Source organism: Aulonocara sp. 'chitande type north' Nkhata Bay, linkage group LG7, assembly GCF_057382095.1.
Source record: "Aulonocara sp. 'chitande type north' Nkhata Bay isolate Kocher_YH1m ecotype deep benthic linkage group LG7, A_spYH_male_GT1.1, whole genome shotgun sequence".
Lineage (NCBI taxonomy): Eukaryota > Metazoa > Chordata > Actinopteri > Cichliformes > Cichlidae > Aulonocara > Aulonocara sp. 'chitande type north' Nkhata Bay.
Window position 1 is genome coordinate 44995153 of NC_141350.1, and position 17380 is coordinate 45012532.

The 17380-nt window shown below is 41.6% G+C and overlaps 1 protein-coding gene across 2 annotated transcripts; it reads right to left on the bottom strand.

Moving 5' to 3' along the window:
• Window positions 1–67: 67 nt before the first annotated feature.
• sgsm1b (small G protein signaling modulator 1b) lies at window positions 68–14487 on the bottom strand. Of its 2 annotated transcripts, XM_086300714.1 has the most exons (25): window positions 14314–14487; window positions 14171–14214; window positions 11843–11918; window positions 10947–11109; window positions 10633–10785; window positions 10235–10302; window positions 10008–10150; window positions 9782–9913; window positions 9473–9597; window positions 9314–9381; window positions 7747–7910; window positions 7510–7639; window positions 6908–7034; window positions 6761–6825; window positions 6495–6640; window positions 6237–6365; window positions 5975–6148; window positions 5776–5844; window positions 3528–4751; window positions 3310–3434; window positions 3132–3214; window positions 2914–3023; window positions 1774–1870; window positions 1509–1676; window positions 69–1244 (listed from the first exon to the last, which is right to left on the bottom strand). In XM_086300714.1, exons 1-25 carry the CDS (start codon window positions 14318–14320, stop codon window positions 1156–1158), a joined length of 3879 nt encoding a protein of 1292 aa, XP_086156840.1. In that variant the 5' UTR covers window positions 14321–14487; the 3' UTR covers window positions 69–1155. The 2 variants fall into 2 exon arrangements, with proteins under 2 accessions (XP_086156839.1, XP_086156840.1); XM_086300713.1 differs by lacking the exon at window positions 14314–14487 and having other exon boundaries at window positions 68–1244; window positions 14171–14233.
• Between the last annotated feature and the right edge of the window lie 2893 nt (window positions 14488–17380).

Below are 17380 nucleotides of genomic sequence, written 5' to 3' on the forward strand. Positions count from 1 at the left end.
TTCATGAATTATTTTTTTTCACATTCTGTCTCTCACAGTTGAAGTGTACCTCTGGTGCAAATTACTGACCTCTGTCATCATTTTAGGTGGGGGAACTTGCACAATCGGTGGCTGACTAAATACTTTTTTGCCCCACTGTAGCGCCAAACCACAACACCAGTTGCCTCAACGTACTTTACATTGTAAATTAAAGAAAGACAGTGAGAGGGAAAAACTCCCTTTTAATAGGAAGAAACCTCTGACTGTGGGAAATCCCTTTAACCAGTCTTTATCCTTTGATTTTATGAAAACGATAGCTGACGTGTTCAGCCTGAGCAGCACTGTGTAGTTTAAGGGAAGAAGAAGGAGGTTTTCAATGACAGCATGCAGGAGGAATACTAACTGGGATAAGAGACAACAGTTAAATCATCTTAACTAATGCATAGAGGAGGTGGGAGACAGGAGAGGAGACTATGAGAGCGTGACCAGCTGAAAGAGGAAATTGTGATACAGTATATGGAAACTATGTGCAATTACGAGGTGCTACACAGAATCCAGGTCTGCATATCCTGCAATCTTGTGTGCATCAGAGGCAAACACCTATTTAACATCAGATAAGCCAGCCGGTAGAACCCTGCAACGTTTGCAAATTATCCCGTGACACCAGGTACATCACTGAAAAAAAACTATTCAAGTATATCACAAAATGTTTAACCATGGCAGCTACAATTTCAGCTAAGTAAATGACAATACTGAAAATATATTTAAGTGTATACAAGATGCATAACTTAACCGAACGCATTAGGGAGAATATCAATGCAGTGAAGAATTTGGTTGCTGTATCCCTGAAAAAATAGCAAATTTTAAGGCAAAATAAACTACATCCTGAAGCAGTTTCAACAAGGGTACATTCACTAAGTGACCAAAAACACTTTTAAAAATAACTTTACTGGCAATAACTGCATCTCCCAAAAACAGAGAGGAGCAAGTGGTGAGAAGTTGTTTTACAACTACCTTTGAATAACAAGCAGCTTTAATGATCGGTTATCTTGTCGGCGCTTTTCATTTACATCATTTCCTTTTCTGTGGAATATACGACAATAACGTGGTTCGGTTGTTATCTCTGAGACAGGTTAGCACAAAAGAATTGTGGGTGTTAACCAGCAGCATCCTGCATCACTTGTTTTCTATGAGCGTCTGCACTTTGTGGACCAAGTCTCGGGCCATCATCAAGACCTGGGGGACGTTGTGTCTCTCGGCCATTTCTGAGAAGAAAAAGTATATTTAGAAAAAAATTACAGATACAATTATGAACACTGATAATATTTAAAGATTTAGCGTTCCTTTAATATTCAGTAAATACTGATATTTCACAATAAAAGTCACAAAATAAAAAACAGATTTTTATAGAAATCTCTGCACTTCGCTTTAACCAGCTGCTTAGTTATTTTAATGTAACATTGATTACAAGTGAATACTGGTAAACTTGATTGTTTTTCCTTTAGCATTGCTTCACTCGCTTTTCTTACCATTAAAGAACTTGATGATGTCTGTAAAGTCCATGTTATTTTCCAGGATGATGTCTCGATACATCTCCACAAGTGCCAGAGCAATGAAGAGCACAAAGTGCTCAGAGGAGGTGTGCTTGGCTGCCCAGATGGTTTCCCACACAGAGAACACATCATCGTAGACCATTTCTGTTCAGAAAAGACCGACAAATCAGATTATATTCGCTGTCACGAGAAAGTCACGGTCGATTCAAGCAAACAATATGAGGCCTGCGTTTCGCATCACCTCTCTTGAAGTCAAGAAGAAACCAGCGATAACAGAAGTAGAAGTGGGTATAGTCTCCATTCTGTTGCATCAGTTCAAACAGCTCAGAGTCCAGGATCTGTGATATGTAAGAACAATATAATGTTATCATTATCCTACGCCTGTATGCATGCATTTTTGTTATAATTCAGCCCATACTACACTACTGGATCCCTGCTGCTGGAAGAAAATACAGCAATAAGGAACAAAGAAATAACTGGGTAATAAAGGGGAACAGAGAAATCACTTATATTGTGGGTAGTCTAACTAAGTGGTAGAAATAAATACAACTTATATTCACTACAGACAAGGGAACACAAACATTTTTACTTCATAATAAGACACTATTACAACCCATATATCATGTGTATTAATTTCTATTTTACTATACTGTATGAAATAAACATATTTGGTAAATTCATTAATATGGAAAATGTGTTTTAAGCATATTGGTATTTTCACCATAGCTCATAACAGGTACAATAGGTTAGAAATCAAACAAGTCTTTTTCATATCTGCAAATGCTGTGATCCAAGGTTCCAAAACTATAACATAATTAAATTAAAACACACAGTGTCAATGAGTATATGGACAATGATACAACTTATAATTTAACCTATTCATCTTACAGCAAAGTATTTGAAGTTAAACAAAAACATATGACTGAAAGCATGAGACAAAAACACTTTGCAATCAAAATACACTGAATGTAAATACAGAGGCTTTAAATCAAGGTGCAAACCGCTGGTTACACTAAAAAGTCTTTACTAGTGTTTACTGATAATGTGACTGCTGATAGAAGTAGCACTACACGGCCACACTCTGTGATCAGATTTAGCCAATTGATTTGAAAAATCAACAGTGATTGTGTACTGTATAAAATCTGTTGGCTTGCTTGTAGACGTAGGTGGACCGATGTAGATGTTATAACCTTAAAGTACGTATGTAGGATGTATACAGAATTATTCTACTCTCTGACAGTGAGGAAAACCTCTTCTTGTGTGCCTACATTTAAGTATCAGCAGCAAGCTGTAACAATCTTAGTAGGCTTAACCATTCAGCAAAATTACACTGTTTATAAAATGTTTATATGATTGTATGTGTGGAAAAATGTCCACTTACCTGGATAAGTGAGCGCATATTGGCAAAGTGAGAGTCCATGGCACCCCCGTGAGGAAAATTCTGGTTCATTCTCTTCATCAGTTCAGTGAAGCAGCTGAACGCCATGATCTCTGGAAAGCCCCAAACACATTTACGAGTTGTTCCTCTAGTAAATTATGTGAAGCTCTGCAAAACCCACATCTGTAAAAAACACATTGTACTTAAACGGTTTTACCAACCATCATCCAGGATAACTAACAGAGGAGCGAGCAGATCACACATGCCCTGCACATAACCGACATCCAGATGCTGCCAGACGTAACTGCAAATAGAAATAGATGTTTATTTTTGCGTTTCAACCTTGTGCATTAAAATAAACCTCATATATAGATTATTGGATATAGATTATTCATTTACCTGCACATTATGTTACGCAGCTTCTCCAGATTCTCAGTGGTGAAGTACCAATACGTTCTATCACAACGTCTGACATCTTTGTCAATACGATGCAAATTGATCAAGTACATATCCATTGTTTCTTGCTGCATGAATAATAACAATGCTGAAGTCAGTTACTGTATGATAACGATTAAAAGACTTCCTTTGAAGTTCTGTTTGCCGTGTGTAACACTTACAGAATAGGTTTGCTCCTCTGAGGACTCATCATATTTGGTGACTCCTCCCACCTCTGCAGATTCTGGTTCAGTGAGCACATTGTCTATCTCGGGCTCCTCTTCTGAAAGGCCCAGATCTGTGCCCTCAGGACTGGTATTACAAGCTGTGTCCAGATGGTGATCTAGGGCAAGATCCTCAGATGCCATTTTCTCTCTTTGTGCCAGGGAGACAGGGGGCGCAGCAAGCCCTGCCAAAGGCCTGGTTTTGATGTCCTCTGAGGTCACGTATGTTATCCCTGCAGGAATGTCCTCCATTTCCAGCGCAGAAGGAGAGTCATCCGAATCGGCTGTGTCTGGAGACTGCCGGGACTGAGACGACAACGAAAGCGATGCTGATTGAAGAGCATTCAGCACTTGTCTGACTGGAGAATTTGAACCAGGTTTCTCGAATGAAATCTCTGTAGCTTTTTTGGTTTCAACAAAGTCGCAGACAGCTGCTTCGACATCCTTTGTTTCTGCGTCTGTGTTTGAGGCCTTGATCACTTTTAATGGGATTTCGTTTTTCTTAGAAATCTCTGGCTTTTTTTCATTTAGCGGATTTGCATCTTTTTCTGCTGCAGGCGGACAAGATGACTCAACTTCCAGACTTTTGCTCTTGTGTGGCTGAAGACTTAAAGTCTGCCCAAGCGGAGGTGCTTGGAAATATTCATTATGAATCTCTGTTTCCAGCTTTAGAACATTAGTATTCTCTTTCAAATTAATATCTGTGTCAGTGGCTTTTGAAGCTCCTGACAGCCCGTGCTTCGTTTGATCTTTTTCCTCTACTTCAGCTTTTTGCTCAGCTTCACATTTCTTTGTCTCCTGAACCACTATGCTTTCTAAAATCGTCTCCCTCTTTTGTGCATCAGCCTCACTCTCGGCTGCAGGGTCCTTTACATCCTCCCCTCCTGATTCACATGTTGTGAGCTGAATCTTTACAGGCTGTGACTCAGCTGTAGGTTCCTCACTGCAGACTTCTAAGTTTTCTGCTGTTTGCTGAGAAACAGCAGACTCAGTTACAGGATGACAGCTGTCTGAATCTGGACGTTGGTTTGACAGATCGTTGGAGGCAGGGTCGGTGGAGGGAAGTTGTGGCTTGTCTGTGGTTCCATTTCCGATGGCCTTGCCTGCACCTCTGTGCTGTGCTTCTTCGTCAGCTCTGGACTCACTCTCAGCCTGATCCACTGTGTCGACCGATTCAAATACCTGGAAGCCAAAGTAGTGAACATGTGATAAATTGTAAGCGAGTACTACTGAGATTGAGTGTTTTTAAAAGCACAACAGTGGTTTCCCATGTGTTAGTTTATAAACTGTAAATAAAAATCCCACTCTATGATAAGGCACACTTTAAAAAGCATGAACTGAAAGCTTCATTAATGGTCAATAAATCTCTAATGCATTATAGATCCATTATAAACCACTAATGGTAACAAATTATGGGCTCTCAGGCTGTAGGAAATCCCTTTGACTAGTCTTTATCCTTTAAACGAGTGGTAAGTGATTTCTAAATTATCAATAAAGGCTTTTTATAAAGTAGTATGCAAATTACAAACACTTGACATTATTGCTAACAATGTTTTATTACACCACAACGACATGTAGTGATTTCTAATCCTTTGAGCATCCTTACATACGTGCAGCAATCACAATAAACTTTTTTTTTGTTGCATTATAAACTTGAATTCCTGCCTCCTTTAAATAAAATGAAGGACACTCATGATAAAAACACTGATGATAAAATAGCAAGCTTTTTTCTACATAGCACAGTGGCACTAAGTCAGTCTGCCAGATGGTTAACTATTTTATCCCTGACTGAAATATCTTACTAACACTATCGCCTACATGATGAAACCTAATGACTTATCCCCCCAGTTTTTTCTTGTTACTGTGGCATTGTTTTAGCAACCGTCTGATGGACTGCCATGAAACTTGATACAGACATCCATGCCTTTAATGTAGAGCCATTAGCTTATTATCTTTTGTAAAACTTAATTCCTTTTACTTCAATTTATCCACAAAATACCTTAAACCAAATCGCAATCCTGCTCAAAAACAGCTTCGCTGCCGTTACTTTCAGCGATTCACAAGGTATGCTTTGGAAAGCAAGAATACAACAGCAAACCATATATAAGTTGTAGTAAGTGGGCTAATGCTTGGGAAAAAAATGAAACCCGGTATGGTGTCGTATCAGAAATCATTGCTATGGAGATGATGATGAGAGAGGGACTACCTGTGCGTTGCTGCTGGAGTCGCTCTGTGAGTGAGTATTTTGTTGATCTGAGTTGCTACTTAGAGAAGACTGGAGTGAGACAGAGTATCACATGAGACAAAAACAGCAGAACTGTTAGCCAAGTTATTTTCTCACAACTCTTGAAATAGTAGGTGGTAGGTGTTACATAATGTGGATTTTTTTGTTTGTTCAAACTTGCATCTGTACTGATGGTGGAGTCCCGCTGCACGGGTCCCCTTTCCACGCTGGCTCCGGATGAGCATCGGGCGAGTGCCTCGGCATGTTTCTCTCTCTCCCTCTGACGGACAATGGCCTCGCAACCCTGCCACTCCTTCATAGTCTGCTCGTACATGCACCGCATTTGCTCATCAATCTGAAGCAATAAGCATGTGTAAATAACTGGCAAAGAATAGATAGGCATGAGAATATATCTTTATACTTTGAAAGCACATGAGTAATACCTCCCGCCGGCATTTCTCACTCATGCTGAACTTATAATGTCCTAACAGGAAGGGCCAGACTTCTTTACGGAGTGAAGGGGCCACCCCACCAAAATACACCAGTCTGTGTATCTCCTTTTCCTCATAGGCCTGAAAGGAGAAGTATTTTTACTTTTGTGTCAGACTGAAATTGCTCACTAATGAAAGGAGGCATTTCACACAGGAACGAATGACAACTAGGCGTTGTGTGATGGCTTGGTGTTCATGTATAAATCTTACAGAGCTGTCTTTGAGGAAGTTGCCCCAGACCTCCACAGAGAGGCCTCCTCGAGCATCACAGGGTACGCTGGGGTCAACAATCGTGGTGTTGACCAATGCGGAGAGGTGGGTGCGGACCGTGGACAGATGACGACAGTATGCAAGCCCTAGAGAGGAGAGATAAGGCTTCTCATTTTCAACCACTGTAATGAATTATTGATCTGCTGAACAACCCAACCAGAGTGATTCCTAAATTGCAAACACAAAGAAGATGTGATTATACTCACAGCCATAGAACGCACGGGAGATTATCTGGTATTTCATGGTGTCGCAAAGGAGCTTTAAGGGAGCCCTGGTAAAGTGAGAATATTTCAGACTTTGTCAGGTGGAATAATCAGAACGGTGATTGCAGCCTGACCATAGGAAATACTTACCTTTCTTGGTTACAGCCATTAGGCAGAGAGCCATCAGATGAGCCATTCTGTGAGCAGGAGGAGCAGGAGGACTTCCTGGGGGCTGGTTGCCACATATTAACACCCTGATCCATCAGCTCTGGGGCCACTGCACAGCAAAGTGTCCCTTACTACTACTGTTCCTATTATCACAATCAATTAAGCAAGCAAAACCAGGAGCAGCCCTAACTGATTTGGATATTAAAATGAATTTCTGAAAATGATAAGAACTGATAATACATGGTGAAAAAAAACAAACAAACAAGAGAGAGGATGGAGATGCAGATGTGGCATACAAATTGCAAAGACTCCTTATTGTCAATGGGACTTTAATGTGAAATGGAGACATGGACACTAAACAAGGAGGAAAAATATTATGGCTGTAACAGTTTCACATTAGAAAGGACTTAATTACAAAGACAAACACTGAATATATGCCTGGATGAAACATCAGATTCATCTAAAGTGAACCGTTTGAAGTCAAAAGACATATAAAGTAATTAGAACAGTTATAGATATAATCTTTGATGATTCTGTATTGCATTATCTCAGGGAGGCAGAATAGAAAGATTAAAGGCACTAACTGAACTCCATCTGATTGCCAGGAAAGAGGATCCGAAACACATAATCGGTTGCTTCATCGTCTTCCTTATCTGATACAGAATCACATGAATCATGTGGACTTCTCTTTCGCAGTTTGGGGAAAACCTTTCCCTACAAATGGAAATAGTATGTGAAGAAAATATATCATAAATATTGGTAAAGTAAATATTGTTGCATGAAATGTTGAAAAATTATTTGAGCAGAGGTGTCCCGTTTACCTTCCCTCTCTGATTCCAGAGTGGCGGGTCTAGCTGCCCATGAGGTAGCAGGCCAGTCTCTAAGCATGTGAGAAACTGGAGCAAATGGCCTCCTTTAGGAAAGTGTAGAGGAGGCCTCTGGATCCCATCCTGGCTCACCAAAACGATTGTGCCTCCACTGTTCACTGGAGGTACCCACACATGGGAGAAAAAATAAATAACTCGTGAAACTCATGTGACTTTATTTGGGAAATTAAAAACCATATCTGATTTTAATTTTTGCCGATTTTCACTCGATGCGCCTCTGGACCAGTGCTAGCACAGCTGGGGTTTTTTAGAGCGCTCCAAGTCTTTGAATTGTATTCTATTTTATTTATATAGCAACAAATCACTACAGCAGTCACCTCAAGGCACATTATTGTACGGTAGAGACCATACAATATGACAGAGAAAGCCCTAACAATCAGCCAACCCCTTTTGAGCAACAGTGGGAAGGAACAACTCCCTTTCAACAGGAAGAAAGCTCAGGCAGAACCAGACTCAGGGAGAGGAAAGCCATCTGCTGTGGGGGTGATGGGAGAAAGACAGGACAAAAAACACCGTGAAAGAGAGCCAGAGGTGAATAATAACTAATGATTAAACTCAGAATATTGTATAAACACACACTGAGTCAAATAAAATGAGTGCATCATGGGAATTCTCAGCAGCCCAGACTCATTGGAGTGCAACTAAGGGAGGATTTAGAGTCACCTGATCCAGCCTTCACTACATGCTTTATCAAAAAGCATCAGGTTTAAACCTAATCTAAAAATTAGAGAGGGTGTCTGTCTCCTGAATCCAAACTGGGAGTTGGTTCCAAAGAAGAGCATCCTGAAAGCTGAAGGCTCTGCCTCCTATTCAACTATAAGTAGAGCTCTACTGCTCTATTGAGGTGATATGACACGATATGGTCTTGTTCTGATTGTGTGCATTTATGCATCTCCTAATTTACTCTGGGCCTCAAATGTGAGCAAAACGAAAACAAAATCCCCTTCTGTGACAAACTCATCAGCCATTTATGTATTACTGATCACTGAAGAGGAGATATGAGTCTCCAAATACAAACCAGCAGCTTTTGCTTGAAGAGCCCACAGTGTTTAAGCCCCATCAGCGGTACATTAGGTCAGAGGTGTGACCGCGAGCATGCTTGGTATTTTTTTAGACATTCACAGGTTTGTGAACCATAACAATCTCCTCCCTGAGGATCATACTGTCATTGCAGTTTTATCGTACAATCTGAAGGACAACATTCAGCCTGCCAGCATCTTGCGCAAAGTTTTTTTGCAACACAAATGTCACCTACTACATGCCCTTCTAACTGGGTTTCTCCCTGAATTCCCTGCAACTTTGTGCTTTCCCCCTAAATTAAATTCAAATTATATTTTGACACACTGGAAAAGAACAAATATGGCTTCCAGGGAATAATCTAAAACAAGGGGCTGCACTGCAATGCTGCATAAGGTGACAACTTTGAAGGGGAAACAGGCTAAATTTAATTTTTAAATGGCACAACTTTGCATTGCATCCAGTACTTTAATAGGTGAGTTACCTTGCTGATGACAGTGGAGATACACAATCTCCTCCAAACGAATTGTCATAGCATAATCCCAGTAAACACTGAGAGAAACACAAATGGATATTGGTCAGTGAATAAACATTGTAAACACAATATTTAAGTCTCAGTAGATTGGGCTCTTTTTTTTCTGACCTTTTTTCAGAGTCCAGCTCCCCAACATTGCCATTCATCAGTTGATTTGGTGTCCACTTCAGGGTCATGAGGTCTGCAGTTTGATGTAGAGAAAGGTAGCCTGGAATGGCCTCCATGTCATCTCTCTGTACACACAAAACAAAATGTTAGTGCTGTAGTATTCAGATCAGTTACATATAAACAAATTAACAGGAGGCATCACGTTTCCCACAGAGTAAGCAAGCTTTTCTTAATATTTTCTCTCTCTTAAAATGAATAAATAAAACTAGTTTTGTATGGTTGTTTTGAAAAGGACAGGAAAATCCATACCGGCTGGACCAGGACATTGTTCTTCCCAAACAGAAGTGTGGCTCTGGAGTTTTGGTGAAGTGATTCAACATATTCCCTCACCCACATAAGAGGGCGATCATCCATGCTACCACTGGACTGTCTCTTTTGGATCTGTTAGGGATTAAGAGAAGAAGAAAACACAATTGCATACAGCCTATTGCTGGTTGTTTTTACAAGGAAGCATTCAATTTATTGACTGTCTAACCAAGGCCGGTCTTCTGGAGGGGGAATCCTGCCGACAGTGACCGCTGTGAATACGATGCCTCTGTACAAGCTCATCTGCAGATGGATCAGTCCAGAAATGGTCTGCAGTCTTAACCTTGGTGTACTCCAAAGCACAGGGGCCAACTGTAAAACAAGGTTAATGGGCTTAAAGTAAACATCCGAATAAGTAGCTATATAAACTGACAGCACAGTTTTAAAAAAAAGTACCCAATAGGGATGCAAGAATCGGTCCATCCACAGGATCCATCAGCATGGCTTCTTTGTCATAGAATGAACTGAAGCACACAATAATAACACACAAGTATACATGTGGAAAGACAATAGCGTTAACACCAAGACTGTTTTTTAATTCAGCCCCATGTTACTCATTGCATACCACAGCTCTTGATGACTTCTGTGCAAACAGATAATGTATTAATATTACCATAGAGAGGGTACAAATTAGAACACATGAGAGAAAGAAGCCTAAAAACTTTGGTAGTTACAATACATAGAAATCAGCTGCCTATGGCAAAAAAAAAAAAAAAAAAAAAAAAATTGTGGCATTGAAAAGAAAAGACATTCCAAAGCCTCAAAAGGATTAAAAAATATATAGATAATCCTACCTGCTGTTTTCTACTAAGTACAGGACAATCTTATCTAGGAGCTTTTCCATCAGGGCAGTTCGAATCCACAGGTGTTTCAGCGCTTGAGGAGGAAGGTTAGCCAACTTGGACTGCCGACTGCGGTCAGTACTCAGTGAGGAATTGTTCTGCTTGCTAAAGCAAAAGAAGAAATTTACAGACGATGTCTGCATAGTCTCTTAAAATGTAACAGGATGAAACAGGAATGAAAAATAGCACAAAAGAGTTTATATATCGATATATATGAAAATAACTATAAGAAAGAGTCTGTGGTCTCCCACAGATAAAAGTTTCACCTGTTTTCAATGAGCTGTTCCAGCTCCTGGACCTTGTGACAGAGCTCCGCAGCAGGGGAAAAGCTTTTTGCCACCTTCATAAAGAGTGCCGCAACCTTATTACTGCACAGCAGGCCTGCAATCCTACGTTTCAATCCATGAAGCACACACGCCTCCACTACAGCTGTACAAACACACATAAACATGCAGAGACTTAGCAAATATTTGATTTGTATTTATATAAAACATATAGGTATATCAATATATACATTGTTTATTTCAACTTAATCTAATCCATCTTTTATGGATTTGAAGCGGACATGTTTGTATTTGGCCTAAAGCTTTATTTTTCTCTAAAAAGCACAGTACAACTCCCTTTTGTTAAAGGCCTCAGTCTCATGTTTCTTTTACAGAAACAGGCGAAAGCAAGCACAGGTAGCTCAAGGAGAAATAGGCTGAAGTCAACACTGCCTACAGTTGCTAGGATATAAGTGTTGAGAATCATATACGCCTCACTCCTTGTTAGTATCAACACCTTTGAAGGTTCATCCTTTTACTTTATTGATTATAAATAGATGCGACTAATGAAAAGAAATCATTAGGAACAGACTGCACAGGACCTTTGGGCACTGTGAGAATGAACTCGTAGGAGGTGATATGGCTTGACACAAAGTGAAGTCAGCCGTCATTCTGTACTGTAAATGTCAGTATGGATGTGGCGGACGGTACTGTACTATTTAAAACTGAATGTCTTTTATTAGATTAGATACAATACAGAAAACCTATAATACCTTTTTTAGTTGGAGGTAAAGATTATAGCTAAAAGAAAAGACATTGTTCATGTCATCTGCAATATTAACTGAGTAATGGATTGTAATAAAATATCTAATAAAAGCAGGCAGTAGAAAAACATTTACCACAGAAGGATATAATATGGCTGCTGTCTGCATGCACAAATTTCCTCGTTACTGCCTCCTCCATAATTTGTTTCACCTAAAGGAGAGAAGTTCACCATCAGATACGTCTTAATCAGTCTGACACAGTTACATAAGGTGATAAAGACAAAACAAGAAGCACAGAAGCGAGTGATGTTAGAAAAAGTAATGATGAAGCAGCAGTATGGCAACATAAGACATTTCCTACAAGCAGGTTATAGCATCCTGCTGATGTACGCTGCCAAAACTACCAAAACTATAGCCTCATCTTCTGCAGTTTACAAAGCCATTGCAAGTGCTGTACTACATCCAACGTGCACTTCACACTTCAAATGATTTTGCATGTAAAGCACATGCAATTCCTCAATTTGTCTGATTTATTGTAAGCAGTAAAAGCAAACCTTCAAGTTTTTGTTTACATTTTCTAGTGATTCCAAAAGGAATTGTTTCTTGAGGTTTTCTACTTGCATTCCTAAACACATTCATCCATCCATCTACTTTTTTTTTTAGCTTATCCAATTAAGGGTTGCAAGTAGCCTGTCTCATGTGTTGTAGGTTGAGAGGCTCTGTGCACCCTGTACACCCTGGACAGGTCGCCAATCGGTCTAAATAATCTAAATATATCTAAATAATACGTAAATATGTAAATAAATTCACTAACAATTTATTAACACACTATACCAAACTGCAAAGTTTGCAATAAGCACACTTTTACAATATAGCTACAATCAAAGCAGCAGATAAAAAAATTTACATTTTTACCCCATTGTATGAGTCAATTTCCAACTTCCCTGTATTATATGTTTCCAATAATCAACCTAGTAATAGCACTGTATAAAGTAAACACCCACACCTTAAAGCTATGTTTGTGTCATAAACAGTGATCTACAAGCAAAATGAGAGAAAAGCTTCAGTGACATCATCTGGGGTTATTCGGTCAAGCTCGACAAAGCCACAGACATTACTGTAAAACTGTGTTTTCAGTTCAAATAACACTTATATACTGTCCTTGAAAAAAAAAATCAATGTTGCTCTCCATTTCACTTTAATAAATGTCATATTTTTGAACAAGCTTGTTGTCATAGCTGCAATTATGATCAGGTTAAAAAAAAAGAAGAAAGAAACTGAGATGAGCATGATCATGACTACACTTTTTGAGCGCGGCATTTTCTCTGAATGTTTATTGTTTGGTCGTGATCCACAAAGTAGTCACGTCTGCTGCTAAGAAACGTATCATTAAGCAATAAAATGCACTAAATTTAAACTGATGCTCAGTGCCCTAGACACATTCTCCCATGAAATTAGATGAAAATCACTTCCATGCTTAAATATGATTGTGCTGGAATTCTGCTGAATGTTCACAATTCAGGGGTTATTTATTGCTGCTGCAACCAGACCTCACGACTGTCCTGTCCTTCTCCTTCACATGAGTAAACAACATGAAAGGCACGCTTTGTATTAATTACCCATCTATATAAAGCAAAGTGAAGCATTAAAATGCAGTTTTGCTTTTGTTTTTCTTAGATTTATATATCACAGCTAAGCCACTCCTTACTGCAGGATCCTGTATCAGTGCCTTAGGTTTTTGAGAGGCAATGAGTCACAGGTGAGGGGGAGAACACACACAGAGTGGGTCTAGAAGTACCCTGATTGAGTAAAAGCTTCATATTTCTTTGCCTGCATGAGGAATCGTGGAGTCACTGTCCAGTTTATAAGGGTGGTGCATTGTGCCGCTTTCTCTGACTGATTTGCAAATACATTTAAACATATTTATGCTGTCATAACCTATATTATGGCAGCAAGAGAAGCTACTGCAAAAGCACCTATTAAAAACGCCAAATTAAGCAGATGGTTGGGTCACACCTTTAAATTCTGACTAACAGGGCGGTGGGTTGAAAAGAATATGCCAGAAAACAGGCTTAAACAATCTGTGCGTGGCTTCCTGATTGTGGTGGGTTTCTTCCACAATATAAAACCATCAACATCATCAGTATTATCGTCATCATTACCATCACCACCGTCGTCATCACCATCTTACGCCAGTCCACCAGCAGACCGGTATCCTGCACAGCCCCACCGGCAGCCTAATTGCGTCTAATCACATTATGTAAAATAAACCGTCAGTTTTATCATAAACAGGCCTACGGTGGAGTCAGCCCTGATGAACGATAACCACACACACACACTCACTCACACACACACACACACACACACACACACACACACACACACACACACACACACACACTGAGCATATAGCGCCCGTAAACATAAAATGTGATGCGCGCAAATGAAATAAAATGCACCAACCTCCTTCTTCACATTGCGCAGCAGTTTCTGGCGCGTCTCGGCCTCTGCCACGGGAGAAAACATAATGAGTTATGCTGATCAGATGCTGTTTTGGAAATTGATGGTGATGCGCTCACGAAAGAGGGAAATAGCGGCGTCGGTACCTCCCATCGCTCCTGACAGGGTGCAGCGGCTGACACGCACAGCTTTCTGGACGGTCTTGACGGTGATTTAGGCAAGGCTGCTTTACAGGGAGAGTCAGTCCGGGATGTACGAGGTGTTCTTAACGACTACATCAAACCTATCTGCTACCTCACCGTGAACCACCACCCCTTTAAAGTCACAGTACCCTGTGCGTTTAATGTACACAACGACAGTCTCCTCTCCCCCCCGAGGGAAAAAAAATGCAAGGTGCACTCACAGTCAAAAATGTATCTGTAAAAAAATACAATAAGAAACTTTTCCTAGAATGTTCATTGGCCGATTATTATTCATTCAGGTAATGAATGGGTTGTGGGGAAATGTATCTTTTCAATCTTTTCTTTCCCCTTGCATTGTACATAATGATCAAGGAAATGATCAATAAGAATGTGCCATCCCATGATATGCAATACCGTGTTTCCAGTGTTAATTATATTTACTTGCTAAACGTTATTTGTTCTTACATATCATTTCTTGATGACGTTTGATTTGTGATTTGTACTGCCTAGGTTTGCAGTACAAACCACACCTCCCAGAGTTGTTAACATTTTCTAGAGAATAATATAGACATACAGAAATGTAAATACAGAATACATATATGGCACAAAAAGTACGGAAATTAAGGAAATTTGTGTTTGTTTGTTTTTTTTATTTCTTGGATGGAAAGCCTGACTTTGTCCGCTTAAATGGTGCCATAACTGTAAAGGTAAATGCATTTTTGGGTTGAGCACCAGAGTTATGTATGTATGTATGGATGTATGGATGGATGGATGGATAGATAGATAGATAGATAGATAGATAGATAGATAGATAGATAGATAGATAGATAGATAGATAGATAGATAGATAGATAGATAGATAGATAGATAGATAGATGAAAAGGCCAAGTATGCTGCTTGTGGATGGCCACTTTTGGATCTTGGTGCTTGTACCTTTTGCTTTGATAACAGCTGTGCACACTGTTGGCATTCGTCCACTGGCCTGTCAGGTGGAGTTTTCCCAGCAGTTTTGGGAGTTCTCACATATGTTGAGTTCCAGCTGACTTCTTTTTTTTTTCACTCTGTAGTCTAGCTCATCCTATCTCAAAGGGGCTTAAGTCATGTGATTGTTCACACCACCAACACTATGATCTCACTAAACACAAACCAAGCATGCTGCCGTAGGCCCTGGTCTGGATGGGCCTGGGCTCCCTTGCCTTGGTGGGTACCAGAGGACGGGGGTGCCTACTGGGGTCAGTGGGGGAGCTGACCCCAGTAGGCACCCCCATCCCCAGCTACCTCCTTCTTCCCGCTCCACCACACCCACCCACACAGGTAGGGCCTTGGGGTGCAGGTGTGTCACCAGGGTGCAGGGGAGACATCCCCCCCCCCCCCCCGTCGTGTCCCCCCCCCGGTCCCCTTCTGGCCACCTGTGCCTCAATTTTATCTCACAACTTAGACATCCACATTACTTACACTCTCATAACACACACATATATATAGGGCCTTGAGGGTGGGCACGGTCTGTGTATTCAAACCTACCTCTGGCGCCGGTGCCCACCTCTCAATTTTAAATCCATGTAGACATTGAGGGTTCTCGGAGGGGCCGTGCTAACACCTGCTGCTCTCTGGCAGCAGCACCATGCTCTCCCTTGTTTTAAATGCACTTTAGAGCAACACGCAGCAACACTACACATGAGCGGGAGGAGGGAGGTATGGGGTCTTCACACACCCCCGTTCTCTACTAGCCATCGGGGCGGGGGGGCTAGGAGGAGATGTTGGCTGTCCGATTGGCCTCCCTGCTGCTGCGGAGCCTGGGACAGTGTGCTTGCCTCCACCCCGGGGGAAGGGTAACATCTCTTGGGTCTGAGTGCCGTTTCCCCCTCTGGGGGCGAGGGTACCTGGACCCGGGGTATAGAGTATGTTTGGGGAGTGTGATTATGTGTACATGTCCATTTATGTCAATCCTTACGTTGGGTGAGTGCTGAGTGTTTGTATATGTGTGCATGAGGGTGGGAATGCATGTTTGTGTCTGCGTGTGCCTGTTTGTCTGTGTCTATATGTCAGGTCGGGTCTTAGACTCCACCTCTCTGGGAACTCCCAGGCCCTCCAAAGTGTGGAGGCCTATCTCCCCTCACCACACTCCCTGCCGGTGACTGATGCCCTCAGGGGTCGGTGCATTGGTGGTTCTTGGTGTCCGGGGCTGGGCACTCAGGTATGTACCAGCTCACTCCCGGTGGCTAATTGGCGGGGCCTGGTGCCTGTTGCTCGGTCAGGCCTCTTCCGGGGCGCGGGGGGCCCTTGGGCCTCCGGCCTCTGGGCCTCCGGCCTCTGGGCCTGCGGCTCGGCTCACTCTGGCACAGCTGGCTGCCGGCAGAGCCGGCGGGCACGCCGGTGCAGCCCCCTCTAGCTTCTGCTCGGTGGCTACTGGGTGACCCCTCGTCTGGGGATCCTCAGCCCTTCCCATGAGGGTGGCACGGATGCCCCTCCGGTGGTCCTCCTTGGGCTCTCGCACTCTGGAGCCTCTGGATGTCTGGGGCCTGGATCTCCTCCATGCCTGCTTCATGCCCTGGGGGACAGGGCTATGGCTCTCTACATCCTCTTGCAGACCATTACATGGGGAAACCATTTGAATACAAGTGCGCTGATCCACACAGGTGTGCACACGGGTGTTCACTGTTCGTAGATCGTAAATTACACCTTTCTTGGCTGCTACTTCAAAGCACATTGTGCGCAATTCTGACGGCTAAAGAACCAAATGGGACAGGCAAAAAAAACAACAAAAAAAAAAACACAAACCAAGCAGCCATGTACTGCTTCTGATTTGGAAACATCTTAGGCAGCACAAGAACAGAACAGCACAGTATACATACAATGTCACATTTGGACTCATCAGGACAAAGCACAGATTCTAGCTGGTCTGATGTCCATTCCTTGTGTCAGGTTGAAGAAGATAAGATAAGAGATAAGATAAGATAAAACTTTGTTAATCCCTCGGGTGGGTTCCTCTGGGAAATTCGGTTTCCAAAAGCACAGCACCGACAGAAGTTAC